The following is a 14,203-nucleotide window of genomic DNA, read 5'->3' as shown; positions in this document are numbered from 1 at the left end:
TTCGCATTTACCTTGTCTTCAAAAATATTATCGGTCACATGCAACTCGTAGTAATTTTCATCTATGAATATATGAAAAGTATAAAAAGTATCGAAGCAGGAAGTTGGGAGGGGTGTACGGGTGGGGGCTGGTATCAGGTTTAGGTCAAAGCAAAATCAGAAAAAAAGCAATTAAGAAGCTGCATGATATCATTCCGATTGCATAGAGAAAACTCTTGCGCGGTATAAGAAACTTTGCACAGCCAGCAATACTGCCTTGTCGCAAAAATTATCAGTTATTTTCGATACTCTAAAAAAAAAATTAAAATGAATACTCGAAATTTACGCGGCCGTTTTCGGGCTTTCGCCAAAATCTTCTTTTGCAACTCACAGCTCCTTCCACTCGGTCTCGTTGGGAATTTTCGTGTGTTCTGCATGGACACCAGAAACTGAGGCGGACACGCAATGGCCAGAGCAAGTAACTGGCGAAAAATGAAAAGTGGTTTTTGAGGCAATGAAAGGTACACTAACTGTCTCACTTCTGGGTGGATATCTCAACTGCACCATGAGGGAAGGGAGGAAGGTAGGAGGAAGAAAGTAAGAGGTGTCGCAATGGAGGGTTCTGGCATAATTTCGACAGCCGGGGCCGGGTTCGAACCCTGGTGCTCCAGCTAAGTAGCCGAACGCCGTAACAGCTGAGTCACCACGCCAGGTGCCCTGTGTTGTAGGAAAGGAAATGTGGAATGTAAAGGGAGACGACTGTTCGGCACTGTCATAGCGTCTCGCGCAAGCGCTTAGAAGATGCGTGGCCTCGGGAGCATTGGTGTGGTTTGGAGGTTTGCTGGCGTCGGGTGGCCGTGACTGGAGCGACACGCAGGTAAATTGGAGGCTGCTCGAAAAAGGCCTTCGCCCTGCGCTGAACGTTGTGTGGGTGATGATGGTAATGATTCTAATGATCGTTGTGGAAGATAGCCGATGATGATTTGACATACGGCATGCATCGAACGCGGGGCAACGCGTGCTTCGGAATTCCCGCAGTGACCTATGTGGACAAGGATGCAACGACTACCGTATATGTAGCAAACTCCATATAGCCTTTCCATAGCCACAGTTCTCCACCGCCTTTGGGCTGAAGCTGTGTGGGATTTGACTGTGTCGTTGATAGGCGGCTGGAAAAGCTTGCGGCGGAAGAAAGGGGCCGCACACTGTCAGCCGTTTAATGCTTACGCAGTAGGATACGATAAGAATGGAGTACTGAAGAGCAGGCAAGGCATATATGCCCCTAGCCAACGGGGAGAGGGGCTTGCTATGTTGGCGCCCTCGAACAGTACAAAAGCCAAGATCATCTCGTGCTTTTAAAGGACGTCTCTCAGTGGTAGTAAAAGATGCGATAAATGCATGTTGTGGTCCGGATGGTGAAGTGGTCACTAGAAACATATACAAAAAGTCGGCTGTTACCGCGTGGCCTGTGTTTTCAAACGTTCCTGGCTGAGAATTTCAGCTCTGCTAAATGAATCAATTTTTCTCGCGATCTTCTTTTTCAGTCCTTTTTCGTCTCGCTCAGCTTGAGTAGAACCGAATTCTGCGTCACTTATCGGTTTAATTTCAATAATAAGGAGCGTGGCTCTCACGCTGTAGCGTGAGTTACTCTTCCTTCGTCCAGCTTGAAGCGCTGGAAGAGCAGCGGTAAACACACTGATGGAGCGCAGGGCTCGGCGGAGGGGCGATGACCTCGCAACGGACACGACGCCGGAGAAAGTGATTTATTACACCACCTGGCAGCCAAATCCGCGCTTTTAAAAGTTCTAAAGCCAGCTGCCTTAGAACTTTGCTGATGAATGCCCTGTGTGACGTTGAAAGAGATGCCCGTGAAAAAAAAAAAGTTTCATCCGAACTGCAAATCGAACGGCTGACCTCCTCGCTGACAGTCGCACGTGTTGGACTTTTCGGCTATAGCTGGGACAAGAGGGAAAAGGACTCGAGCGCTGGTTTCTCTAATTTTAGTGTCGTCTTCGCGTTTCTTGCGTTCAGTTCCTCAATTTTTCAATTCTGTTAAAATCGCCGATTCGTCATTTAAGTTATACAAACGCATCTATAATAAGGGTGTAATTACTCATTGACAGCCACCCGAGCGCAGCCATACGGCTACAAAGGAAAGCTATACAGCTTTCTCAGAAACTTCGTAGTTTAAGAAAAATTCGTCCTGGTCCGGGGTTCGAACCCGGGACCACCGCTTCATCGGAGCAGTCAATGAGTAATTATACTCCCTTATTACAAATCTACTCCACCTTGGGGGATTCCCCTAAACATTTGACCACCAACGCATCTAGTTCGCCAGCCAGGTGTAAAAAATACATTCCTTGTGCCACTCCATTTCTTGTGCCACCGCGATTCTTGTTTGAACGGCCGTGTATATACCGCGCGTCGGAGGCAACCCTTGGCGACGGCGCGCAATGTCGTTATTGTGAGTAGTAATTAAAAAAAAAAAGTCCCTTTCGCAGTTAGTATACAGGGTGTTTCACCTAAGACTTTCTGCAATTTTTAAAAATAAGCTATTTGAATTAGATGCGCGCTTTTTCTGGCATAGCATTGTCAGTGGTGTAGTACATCATAATGCAGCTAAGACGTGCTAACTAGCAGGCTTGTTAACCAATATTTAATAGTTAACTTTTAAACTATTACCGTTGGGCTCCTTAATTATTGAGAGGCATGTAGCCCACCGTAAATGATGTCCATATCCGTTTTTAGAATTTCTAGAACGCGATTATCCTCGGCGCTGTGGCCCAACAAATTTCGCCTACATCACGCCAAAACACATGCGGTTTGAGAAGCTTGCAGGCAAAGCAACCTCTCCAGTGCACGTAACTCGTCGAAATAGCCAAAATTTGTTGGGCCACAGCGCCGAGGATAATCGCGTTCTAGAAATTCTAAAAACGGATATGGACATCATTTACGGTGGGCTACATGCCTCTCAATAATTAAGGAGCCCAACGGTAATAGTTTAAAAGTTAACTATTAAATATTGGTTAACAAGCCTGCTAGTTAGCACGTCTTAGATGCATTATGATGTACTACACCACTGACAATGCTATGCCAGAAAAAGCGCGCATCTAATTCAAATAGATTATTTTTAAAAATTGCAGAAAGTCTTAGGTGAAACACCCTGTATACTGCTTCACTTGACGGCATTTGAAGTAATACATCAACGAGAATTTTTGAAACTCCTCTAAGCCTCCCACGGCACCTATGGATGTCCTGTAGCCTTTGTAGACGGAACCGTGCCGTAGGATGGGAGTTGAAAATGCAGTCATTAAATGCATTGCTGCAATAAAAAGGATTGCAGAAGCTCGGGTGAGAAGGTCTGCTTGCTGTTCAAAGCCAAAACAACACGAATGCACCGCAAGCAAGGAAATTCTGATAAGGGAGCAAACCTTGGGATCCGTTTATTCCTCTAATTGACAAGTTTCTGGCGATTACGTCACGCGCCTGACTTAATCCACAATTTCTTCTAACGGACTCGTTAGCAACGCCAGTTTCGCTCTTTCCAGAGTTTCTTTGACATGACCACGCACTAGAGGAATGTATAAACAACAGGGAGAGGGATCGAGACCTGTGCATGCCGTTGTGGACACCGTTCTGATAACTTTATGATGCAATGTGTCGCAAACCTTTCCGCAAGCCAGGGGCGGATGTTTGGGTCCCTTTTGATAAGGGCGGTTGCGGAAGGAGGAGTGGCGGTCCCATTTGAACCATATATTTCTTCGCCTTTTTAGAGCGCAGCTCTTTGGCGCCAGTTCCTGCGTTTCGCGCCGTCGCCGTTGTCCGTTGTAACCAGCTCCGCAGCCGGGGTAGCGCGCTGCTCTAGTTGCGCGCGCTCCTGGCGCCATCTCCAGCGACCTCCCGATAACTTAATTGCTCTCTTCGCTCCTCCTCCAATGCCACCCCTTTGAGGCGGCAATCAGAACGCCGGATCGGTGGCGGCGGATCTCCATATGTGCACCGCCCGAGCCGAAACGCATAGCCGCCGCCGTTCGCCACTGAGAACTGCCTGCCTATATAAATAGTTTATTCTCTGCCAGTTCTTTCTGAGCCATGAGCGAGGCAGCCAGTGGAAGTCATTCGTCTGCCGCTGCTGCTGAACGAGCTGCCAGAGCAGAGGCCCAGCGCCGTCGCCGCCAGAATCCAGAGGCGCGTGCCGCCGGAGGAGAAACTTACTCTCGCCGTCATCTAATTCTTTGCTCAATCTATCGAAAAGCTGAAACATTTGGTTCGCTGCGCTCAAATTTCGCATTAGGAAGTAACGTAATCGTCGGCAATTTTTTCGTTTTAAATATAGGGTCAATATAGGGTTCGGCCTAGTTTTCTTACGTAAAATATCTCCCCTCCTCTTCTGTCCCATTTTAAATGCGCCCTTGCCGCAGGTGCGTCACAGTTTTTTCGCAGCTGCTTTGTACATGCGGCTAATTCTTCAACAGTATTACGCAAACATCAAACAAAAACTGCTGTGTATAGGCCGCTCTGTGACAAAGCCGAGCACCGAAACAGGATACAAACGACAAGAACTTCGTCCGCATGAACGCATACTCCCATCTGTTTTCATGCCTGACTTCATCGCACACCGCTGTAAAGCGGTTTTTTCGATGCTTGCGTGACTGTTCACGATCTGGCCTAGCGTTCGCTGATTGAATGAGATAACCAGTGGATTTTCGCTTGCGGGCAGAACAGTGCAACGTTTTCACTCGTTCTCTTACGCAGGCAGAGAAAGTTGCGGTCGGACCAGCACTGCACAGTGTGAGCGACGTGAGCATTCGCGTTTTCTGCCTCCGTTAATACATCGCACACTGAAACGGGAGGTTCGAACTTGACTGCCCTTCGAACCATAGGGGAGAGCTGCTAACGGCTACGCGCATGGCGGCAACGCGAGGCTTCCTGCTGGCGCGGATACCATGGATGCCACGAAGCCTCCTCTCCGAGCTCATCCCGGCTACCTCACGGGCGCACATAAGAAAGGCGGCAGCGTCCGAGGCATGCCATCGTCATTCGTCCGTTCGTCGGCGCTGCCATGGCAGGTATGTTACCCGCTCAGTGCTTCAAATTCAAATTCAAATTTTATTTTGCCGCCATGGTAAAGATGATAGCGGGGACCCGTTGTAAAAGCTGCCGTTGGACAGCTTGACAAGGCCACGGGCCCCCACTTTCGCAGAAATGCAGTGGTTTGGCATTTTCCCACACACGCAAAAAAAAAGAAAATACAGAAAATACAGATAACAAAGGGAAAAATACATATAGCAAAGCTCTTATCAGGTTACAGTGGTCAGCATAAAATCAACAGCATTGTGCTGGCTGGAAAGAAAACTTACAGTGATGGTGAAAGAAAGAAGAATTAGGTAAACAAATCACAGAAAAAAAAAGTTTAGGTGTAGTGTAAAAAATACTCGAACAGTTTGTGGCGTGTAGTCTTTTGGAGATCAATATCGTTTTGTGCGAGTTAAGAAGTCGCGGTAGTTTATTTTCTAATGTTAAGGGCTCTCGACTAGTGAGTTCCGGGTTCGATCTCGGCCGCGGCGGCCACTTTTCGATGGAGGCGAAACGCAAAAGGCGCCCGTGTGCTGTGTGATGTCAGTGCACGTTAAAGATCCCTAGGTGGTCGAAATTATTCCGGAGCCCTCCACTACGGCATCTCTTCCTTTCTTTCACTCCCTACTTTACTCCTTCCCTCAGGCGCGGTTCAGGTAATCACCGAGTTGTAAGACAGGTATACTGTGTCATTTCCTTTCCTCAGAAAACCAATTTGAATTTCGTTTCGTGCGCTGTGCGGTATGAACGCACTTTAAAGATGCCCTGGTGGTCGAAATTATTCCGGAGCCCTCCACTGCGGCACCTCTTTGTCTATTTCTCCTTTCATTCCCGCCTTTTTTCCCCCCTTCCCCCACAGCGTCGTTGAGGTGTCCATCGAGAAATGAGACAGTTACTTGGCCATTTTCTGTCCTAAAAAAACACAAAAATTAGTCAACTGGCCAAGCAGCTAATTCTATTTACCTGTTTTCTGATGTCCGCCGTCGCTGGCATTATCGTGCCCAAGAAGCCGCCTTCATTACTCAAGAAGCCTACTTTTAAAATTTAGTGGCGGTCTTCCCTGAAGCACCTGGTATATCCCATGAGAACGCAAAGCTATCCGCTTGCTTCCCAAGCAACACAGGTAATCGGCCCAGTATTGTAAATGAATGATTTCAGTATTGGAAACGTCCTGCAAAGACCGGTCCTACGAAGGACCGGAATGATTTGATCTGATTTATTGAGGTTTAACGTCCCAAAGCGACTCAGGCTATGAGAGACGCCGTAGTGAAGGGCTACCGGAAATATCGACCACCTGGGGTTCTTTAACGCGCACTGACATCGCTCAGCACACGGGTGCCTTTTGCGTTTCGCCTCCATCGAAATGCGGCCGTGGCGGCAGGGATTGGAACCCGCTACCATGTGCTCAGCAGCTGACAGTCTTATCCGTGCACTAAGTCACTGCACCTGGTGCTTATAGTTGCTCTAATTCGGTATAGATAGGTTTTTATAGTATATTGGGTGGCCCGATGTATTCGGAATTGATAACTGGTTTTGAGTGAAGGAAATGGCGCAGTAATTGTCTTACATCTCAATGGACACCCGAACCGCGTCCCAAAGAAAGGGAGGAAAGCGGGAGCGAGAGAAGAAAGGTAGAAAGAGGTACCGTAGTGGAGAGCTCCGGATCTAATTTCAACCACCTGGGGATCTTTAACATACCTCTGACATCGTACAGCACACGGGCGCCCTTGCGTTTCGCCTCCATCGAAACATGGCCGCCGCAGACGGGTTCGAACCCGGGAACTCCGCCTCAGTAGTCGAGTACCATAATCGCTGAGCAACCGCGGCGAGTAGCTGTATTTCGCTTCAGCGCATGATTCTTATCTTCGCCGCATCGAACCGTATTCTTTCCTTCCAGAGCTGAACCCGTGCGCCTTGCTTATACACATTACAAACCGGACGACACCGCGGAATCGGCCCCGCTACCGCCGATCATCGTGCTGGACGGTCTGTTCGGCTGCCGGGGGAACTGGGACGCAGTGTCCCCAGCGATCGCCAGGGCGACCGGACGGAATGTAATTGTGCACCAAAACTGCGCTTATTTTCTTGCCTCTAGAACGTATTAGATAGAGGGCTAAGGAATATGCGTCAATGCTTGCAAATGATTGAACACCAACTAAGCAATAAGTAAGCAACAAGTTATTACATTTGTTTCACTTAGGGTCCACACCTCAACCGCAACTAACAGGATGGGACTGAAAGGGGGAACGAAAAGAAGGGAGATTGTAGTGGACTACAGCTAACATCGGCGCTTTTGTGCTTACGTCTGCGGCTGTGACACCTGGTGACAAGGTGGGGTTTACGCAAATCTGATTGTAGTTTTAGTGATGATATGCAAACGTCAGAACATGTCTCACCTCTGCTCGGTGCTAAGTCCCGAGCACCTTTGCCTGTGAGCCGCTAGACGCCACTCTCTCCCTCCCCTGCGAGCCTGCCGTACAAAAACGTCCGCCCTCCGCACCTTTGTGAGGGCATGAGTAAGTACATGCTGGTTTCTGGTGCACAGGGCATGGAACAATGTCGAAAGCCCGTGAAAGGTGGCGCTGCGTCGGAAAGTAACGAAAGGCGCTTTTCGGGCTCCCCAGCTGTGCGTTCCGGCATAAGGAGTGGAACGTTATATTGCAAACAGCTTTTTAAAAAAATTTACACAGTCTATAGACTGTCCGTAAACTCATGTCTATAAAGTCTATAGACTCTCTATAGAGAAATCTCAGAGAAAAGTCTATAAGCAATACAAATACTATAGACAGTGTATAGACAATTTATAGATTTAGGGCCATACAATTTTAGTAGACTTTTATCTATAGACAGTCTATAGACTATGAATAGACAAAAAGAAATATCTATAGGAAGGCAATAGAGTCTATAAGAAGTCTATAGACAGTCTGTAGACCATTTTTATAAGGGCTGAAGACTTTCTGGGCGTGTGGCTGTCGCTCTGTGTCTTTTTTGAACATGGATTCATCTTAAAAAGTCCCTGTTCGTGTTGCATAACATTGAGGGCGCCGGGAGAGGATCTGGTGTGAGGAGTAGATTACCAAGTTTGAGGGGATGAGGTGGTTGAAGCTGGTTCAGGCCAGGGCTAATTGAATGACAATGTGCGAGGACTCTGTCTTGCAGTGTATGTAATTAGTATGATGGCGGTGATAAAACGCTGTATAGAAAACAATCTGCATCGTTCACTGACATTTCCAGGAATGAGAGTGTAGTACTTGCGTAACTTGTTCTACGTTATGTGAATGCGATGCTTCGCTTAGCCAAGTTCGCGCCTATTTCATCTGACCGTATGCGTTCGATAACTCGGATATTGCTGTTACTCTAAGCCAAAGCACCCGACGGCGACGAGTTGTCAGTATTTTCTTGCTATAATACAAAGTATGAGCAGAACTCTCCATCTAGAAGGGTGGAGAGTTGGGCTTGTTGGTTTAAGATCATGGCAGAAACAGCGCTGACACAGGACGAAGCAAGAACACAACACAGGCGCTGTGTTGTGTTCTTGCTTCATCCTGTGTCTGCGCTGTTTTTATCATCTCCATCTAGCTTTATATACCCACGAGCCTTGAATTCGGGCCTTGTTCCTGATTTACTAGTTCGCTGTACCTGATTCGTACGGACTACAGAGCCGGACGCAATGCGCATGCGCTGACGGTGCCCTGTCAGGACATGTGACACGACCTGCAATGAGTTTAAATTCCGTATACGGTTTAATTTCGCGCTTGCATGGCGATGCGGTTCTGAATCAGGAGATGCGAGAGTAAGTAGCCCGCATAACCTGTTTATTTTCCCTCGTAGAGTTTCTTGGACAATAAATCTTTTAAGGAGCGGCAGAGACAAGGCTTCATGCATTCTCTCATACCTAAAATTTCACCAGCGCACAACGACCTTGAGCACAGTAATACGAGATATGAAAAAAAAGAAACAAAGAATGCAATATTGATTACCTTGCACGATGTACTACAATGCGTAGAACTTAACAACATATATTTGCGTAAACGGTATACAAAAAACCATGAGAACGCTTAAGTCACCTTAAGAGAGGGATGCTCTAGCATTATATTTCACATTTGTTGCAACTTCTGTTGCGACTTCTGCGTGTGTTCGCGTCAATTTCTGCGCAATTTTCGGTCCATCAACCACCATATTCTGACCGCTAGCTGCACTAGCAGGTATGAGCTGGGCTGTGATTGTGCTGAAATTTTCATATATCACATGTGATGGTGCTGAAATTTTCATATATCACATTGCTTTTCCAATTTTTAATTTCGATTCTTCATCCAGGTTACTGTCTAGAAACTAGGTTGCTCACAACCCGGTGGGCAGGTTGTGATGACGTCACAAGGTCACGTGTCCTCTAGCGGCCAATCAGCTAACATCTCGGACTTCGGCGAGGTTTTAGTGTGTCAACTCCAATGCTATCGCATTAATGGAGACGTTAGTAGAGGGATCTCGGGTTGTAGCTGTTTTCCTTGAAGTTCTATCTTTGTCAGATGGGGATTAGAAGATCTTAAAAGAATCAATCAATCGATCGATCGATCAATCAATCGATCACTCGATCAATCAGTCAATGAGTCGGTCAATGAGGCGGTCAATCAGTCAATCAATCAATCAATGAATCAATCAATGAATCAATCAATGAATCAATCAGTCAATGACTCAATCAATCACTCAATCAATGAATCAATCAATGAATCAATAAATGAATCAATCAATCGATCAATGAATGAATGAATCAATGAATGAATCAATCAATGAATCGATCGATTGATCGATCGATCGATTGGTCTCCCAGACTGCCGTTTCTCCTGCTCTTCCCCTTCCCCGGAGAGAATGAGCGAAAACGACAGCTGTACTCTACACGTGGCACATTCTGATCACATGGCCTGTACGCGGCATGAACGTTAAACACACGTGGCCAGGCCTGTCTGGATGGCAACTACAATGACCAATATATGAAGCTCAAGTTTTCAGGTACGACATACTACACCCGCGGCGACGCAATTCACTCAGAAAAGCGTTCATATGCAGCTATTGCCGCGAAATGTGCGATCGCAGACCGCGTGAAAAGCAGTGTTCTTTTAGCCCTTATGCTGGCTTTAAGCATCGAAATTTCTTCGTTCGTGGGCGCGCGCATGCGCAGGTGTTCGCGGTGGACCTGCGGAACCACGGAGAAAGCCCGCACACGGATGACATGGACTACCCGCTGATGCGCGCTGATCTGGAGCTGTTCCTCCGTGACCGGGGCTTCAGCAGGACCTCCTTCGTGGGACACAGCCTGGGCGGCAGGGTCGCCATGAAATTCGCCGTCACCAGGGTCAGAGAAATCGACACGCCTGCAAAGTCTAGACCCCCGAAAAATTTGCATGCAGGATATTCCTCTCAGCAATCAATTTCAGTAATGCATGCGCTGACGTGCTAGGCGCTCTTGTGTCACTCGCAGTTTGTCTCTTAGTGCCTTGGTAGGGAACACTTATTCTCGTAATGAGAGAGGTGTGTAACCTTTCTTCTGCAAGTCTTATTGGGGCACCCGTCATGTAACTTGATGCAAACTCGTCGTGTTATCAGCCAGAGCAACAGCTATCCGGACGCGTTTCTCCGCAGACAGAAATTGTGAGGTATCACAGCCGAGAATGCATTTCTGCATTAAAGCGTGAAGCCATTTACGTCCGTAATTGCCATACAGTTATCAAGAAAAAAGAAAACGCCAATGCAATCGTACATTCACTTCGGGGACACCAGGAGATAATGAACTTCATGTTTGGATTCTATGATTAGCTGAACCTTCAAATTTCCTTCAGAAATTCACGAATATCCTGAAGGCTCTAAGAACTGTAGCAGAATTGTTTTCTTGCAAATATTGTTCAGGATATACAATAGCCGGTAAAGCGGTGCAGCTATAATTCCGCAGTTTAATCAGCCTTTCTGGCTGAAAGCAAGTCAAAGCAAATACTTGATTAAAACCACCGCAGTTCAAATCTGCTGACTCCGGTGGCGTCTTTTGCCCTTTGGGATGCTTTGAGAAGCTCTATGCTCACGTACGGCCCTGGGGGCCGAGTCAAGTAGTCCTGGAGCGAGTGTCCCGGGGGAGCCGCCCGTGTTCCCGGAGCTGGTTGTTGGGCCCGTCGAATAACGCGTCACATTGTCTCATTTCGTGCAGCCCGATGTGGTGGAGCGCTTGGTAGTGGTGGACATCGGGCCGTCCTATTTGCCACCAGCGCTGATGACACAGTGGCTTCCCTGGCAAATACAGGCCATGGAGACCATATTATGGCTTCTCTCGCCGCACATGAGCCTGGACCAGGCTCGCCAAGTGGCCGACCAGTTTCTCAGCAGTCGGGTAACAGTGAGTGTCCGCTTCAAAGTGGAAAGCGTTATAAAAATCGTAAACGGGACAAAATACTCATTCGAATTAGACGAGTCCGAAATAAGGGGCGCCTTACTGGGAGGGGGTCCCTTTAACCCCTGTAGCTACGGAAGACGCGCTGGTTTCATCCACACAGTTTGTATACCGCTGCAGCCGAAGACGAACCACGCACGTCGTCGCTCGCGCTGGTTCATACCGCCTACTAGAGCACTGCACGGGCCTCAATCTGAGGCCCATGCCCGGCCCGGGCCCGCTAATTTATCGCTCTAGCGAGCCCGGCCCGGCCCGTGAATCCCGGAATGAAGCCCAGCCAGGGCCCGGCACGGCCCGTTTCACAGTAACGCTTGAGGTATACTGCTCACTCTGAGCAAGTAGACTACCGATAAGAAACTGACCGAAAAAGGTTCTGAAACCATAATTTGGCTTGCAGAAAGTTGGTTCTTTTTTACCCAGAAGGAAGTGATTAAGAGTAGTGCTCGCCAGGCCCTCTAATGGACACTGACCTCGTGTAGGTACGCAAAGATAAACTCGGAAGTTCCGAGAGCCAAATAAAAAGGGCTGCATACGCGCGTAATAGACTACTTTGCATTCCCCCATGATTTTAATCAGTTATATTTTGCCGCCCGCGAAGTATAAACATTAAAGCTGCCTAGCAAGCATATAGGATGACATTTTTTTAGTGAACGCTATCTCACAGGTTGAACTCATAGCCGAACTAGTCGCCTTTCAGCAGAAACGAAAAGCTAAAAGGCTCGAGTATTTCACGGTGTGTGTTTTGAAGACTATAAGCGTCCTAAACTAATATGTCCTTCCCGAATGCATTTCTAATAGTGTATAGGTATGTTTTGGGATGACGAACGATCAATGGTCAATTAAGATAAATTTTACTCTTTCTGGTGGAGCTGAAGATAACGAGCGAACCACGTGATAACTTACAAGGCAGGCAAAACACTTGTCATGTCAACCAGGCTGTAGAAGCAAGGAGGGATAGAGGTGGTTATGAGATGAGATTTACAAGCTCTCGCGAGCTTTTATGGCTATTTCATTTACGAGACGTTCCGGTCAGGTGATGAAAAAGAAAACCAAACGCGCTTAGTTTGTGAATTTTCTCACATGAGAAAAATATAGCTATAAAATAAAAGCTATGTTTTTGGGGCTTAAGGGCCCAAGGGGAGACAGGCTGTGAGAGACACCGAAGCAGAGGGCTCCGGATCATTTCGACCACCTGGGTTTCTTCAACGAGCAATGATACTACAAAGTGCATGGCTGTCATGCTTGCCGCCTAAATAGAAATACGGCCGCCGAGGCTAGGAGCAAACCCTGGTTCCCCGGCTCAGTAATCAAGTGCCTTGACCACTAAGCCACCGCGGCGTGGAAATAAAGAAATAAATAAGTCAATGAATAAAGCTTGGTTTTTTTTCTCAGCGCGTATTATAACCCATAGCTCATCCGTGTCGCTGCTCCTATGCCGCAGTTGTGTACTTCACTCTGCAATAGGGAACGAATAGTCGGACACCAGCCGTTTCTATACGGACCCAAGCCCGAGCCTGGTCCGGGCCCGCAACATCAGGCCCGGCACAGGCCCGGCAAAACAGATCATGTCCCGGCCCGCGGGCCGGGCCGGGCCCGGGCTTTCGGGCTGGCCCGAGCCCGTGCAGTGCACTACCCCCTAACGAGGGAGAGCTTGGTGGTTCCAATGCTTCCAGTATCCACTAGCATTCGATTTCAACCACATAAAAGGTTAAGAATTCAAATGTGTCCAGAACGTCCCCTACTCTACGTCTGCAGCATAAGCAGAATGTTTTCTACGAAAAGAAAAAAAAACCTTCCGCCACCTTGCTGACATCGCAACCTTCAATGCCTTTGTTCTATGCTAGAAAGAAAGAGGCGGGAAAGAGACGCGCCTGGGTTTCAGGCCGAAAGAAGCGGAAATTATGATTACTAAGAACCATCAGCCTCACAACCGAAACTAGAAAAAAAGGGTGTCTTACAATTTGGCGCCCCGTATAATTTCGAGTACCTATATAAATGGCGTTGCTTCACTTTCATCAATCGGTCAGAGGGCGAGAAAACAAAAAGCGACCCCAAAAGAAACTAGGATGTGGTTTGAGGATCGGGGTGTGGCGCAGTGCGCTTTACCCTTTCTTTCGAGATGTACTGTACAAATCCAACCCTTTAGCTAGCAAACCAGCTCTTTCAAAGAAGTTAGTACTTCCAACCACTCGTGAAAGTGAACTTTCCGGGTGATCTCGTTAGGCGCAACACCGAACTCCCGAAAATGTTGTGCAGTGAAGACGAACTGCCGCAGACGTTTTACAGTGAAGTCGAATGTTTAATTGCTTTTTCAATAATTTATTTTAGTATTGTGCACAGAAACCAAGTTCAGTTTCTCGCTGTTTAGGGTCTTTATCTTCTTTATAGAATCCATTGGATCAATTAAAACCCGGTATTTTTTATGTTTTGGGGCGGAAAATAATCCTGCAGGTAGGGTTTAAAAACGTTATACTGATGGGACCAAAATATCGGTTCGAATTAATCAGAATCTCAAATAAAGCGAGTTCGAAGCGGCGATATTCCTCTGTACTCAATTATCTGCTCATGCAGATGTCTTTCAGACAGGGAGAGCGAGGTGAGCAAATGGGTTGGCCATCTCGTCTTGCTTTCGCCTTTCGGTTGTCAACGGCCTGGAGACGGACAGCTTGACATTTTTACCGGAGACACAGACTTTAAACGGGGAAAGAAGGGAAGC

General features: G+C 47.5%; 1 protein-coding gene across 2 annotated transcripts in view; it reads left to right on the top strand.

Annotated features, from left to right (window-relative positions):
* The window catches only part of LOC149364316 (sn-1-specific diacylglycerol lipase ABHD11-like), a 30,021-nt gene that overhangs the window by 10,388 nt on the left and 5,430 nt on the right, over positions 1-14,203 (top strand). The window contains exons 2-5 of one of the 2 annotated variants that reach the window (XM_089570077.1): positions 4,734-5,047; positions 6,952-7,108; positions 10,231-10,404; positions 11,248-11,433. In XM_089570077.1, coding sequence (XP_089426203.1) covers positions 4,887-5,047; positions 6,952-7,108; positions 10,231-10,404; positions 11,248-11,433 — 678 coding nt within the window. In that variant the 5' untranslated portion in view covers positions 4,734-4,886. The remainder of the gene's footprint in view (positions 1-4,733; positions 5,048-6,951; positions 7,109-10,230; positions 10,405-11,247; positions 11,434-14,203) is intronic. The other variant, XM_089570078.1, reaches the window with a different exon arrangement.

Source organism: Amblyomma mixtum, chromosome 2 (genome assembly GCF_055824585.1).
Source record: "Amblyomma mixtum isolate Tamu chromosome 2, ASM5582458v1, whole genome shotgun sequence".
In the NCBI taxonomy this organism is placed as follows: Eukaryota; Metazoa; Arthropoda; class Arachnida; order Ixodida; family Ixodidae; genus Amblyomma; species Amblyomma mixtum.
Note: the sequence above shows the minus strand (reverse complement) of the source record. Positions and strands in the feature narration are given on the sequence as shown.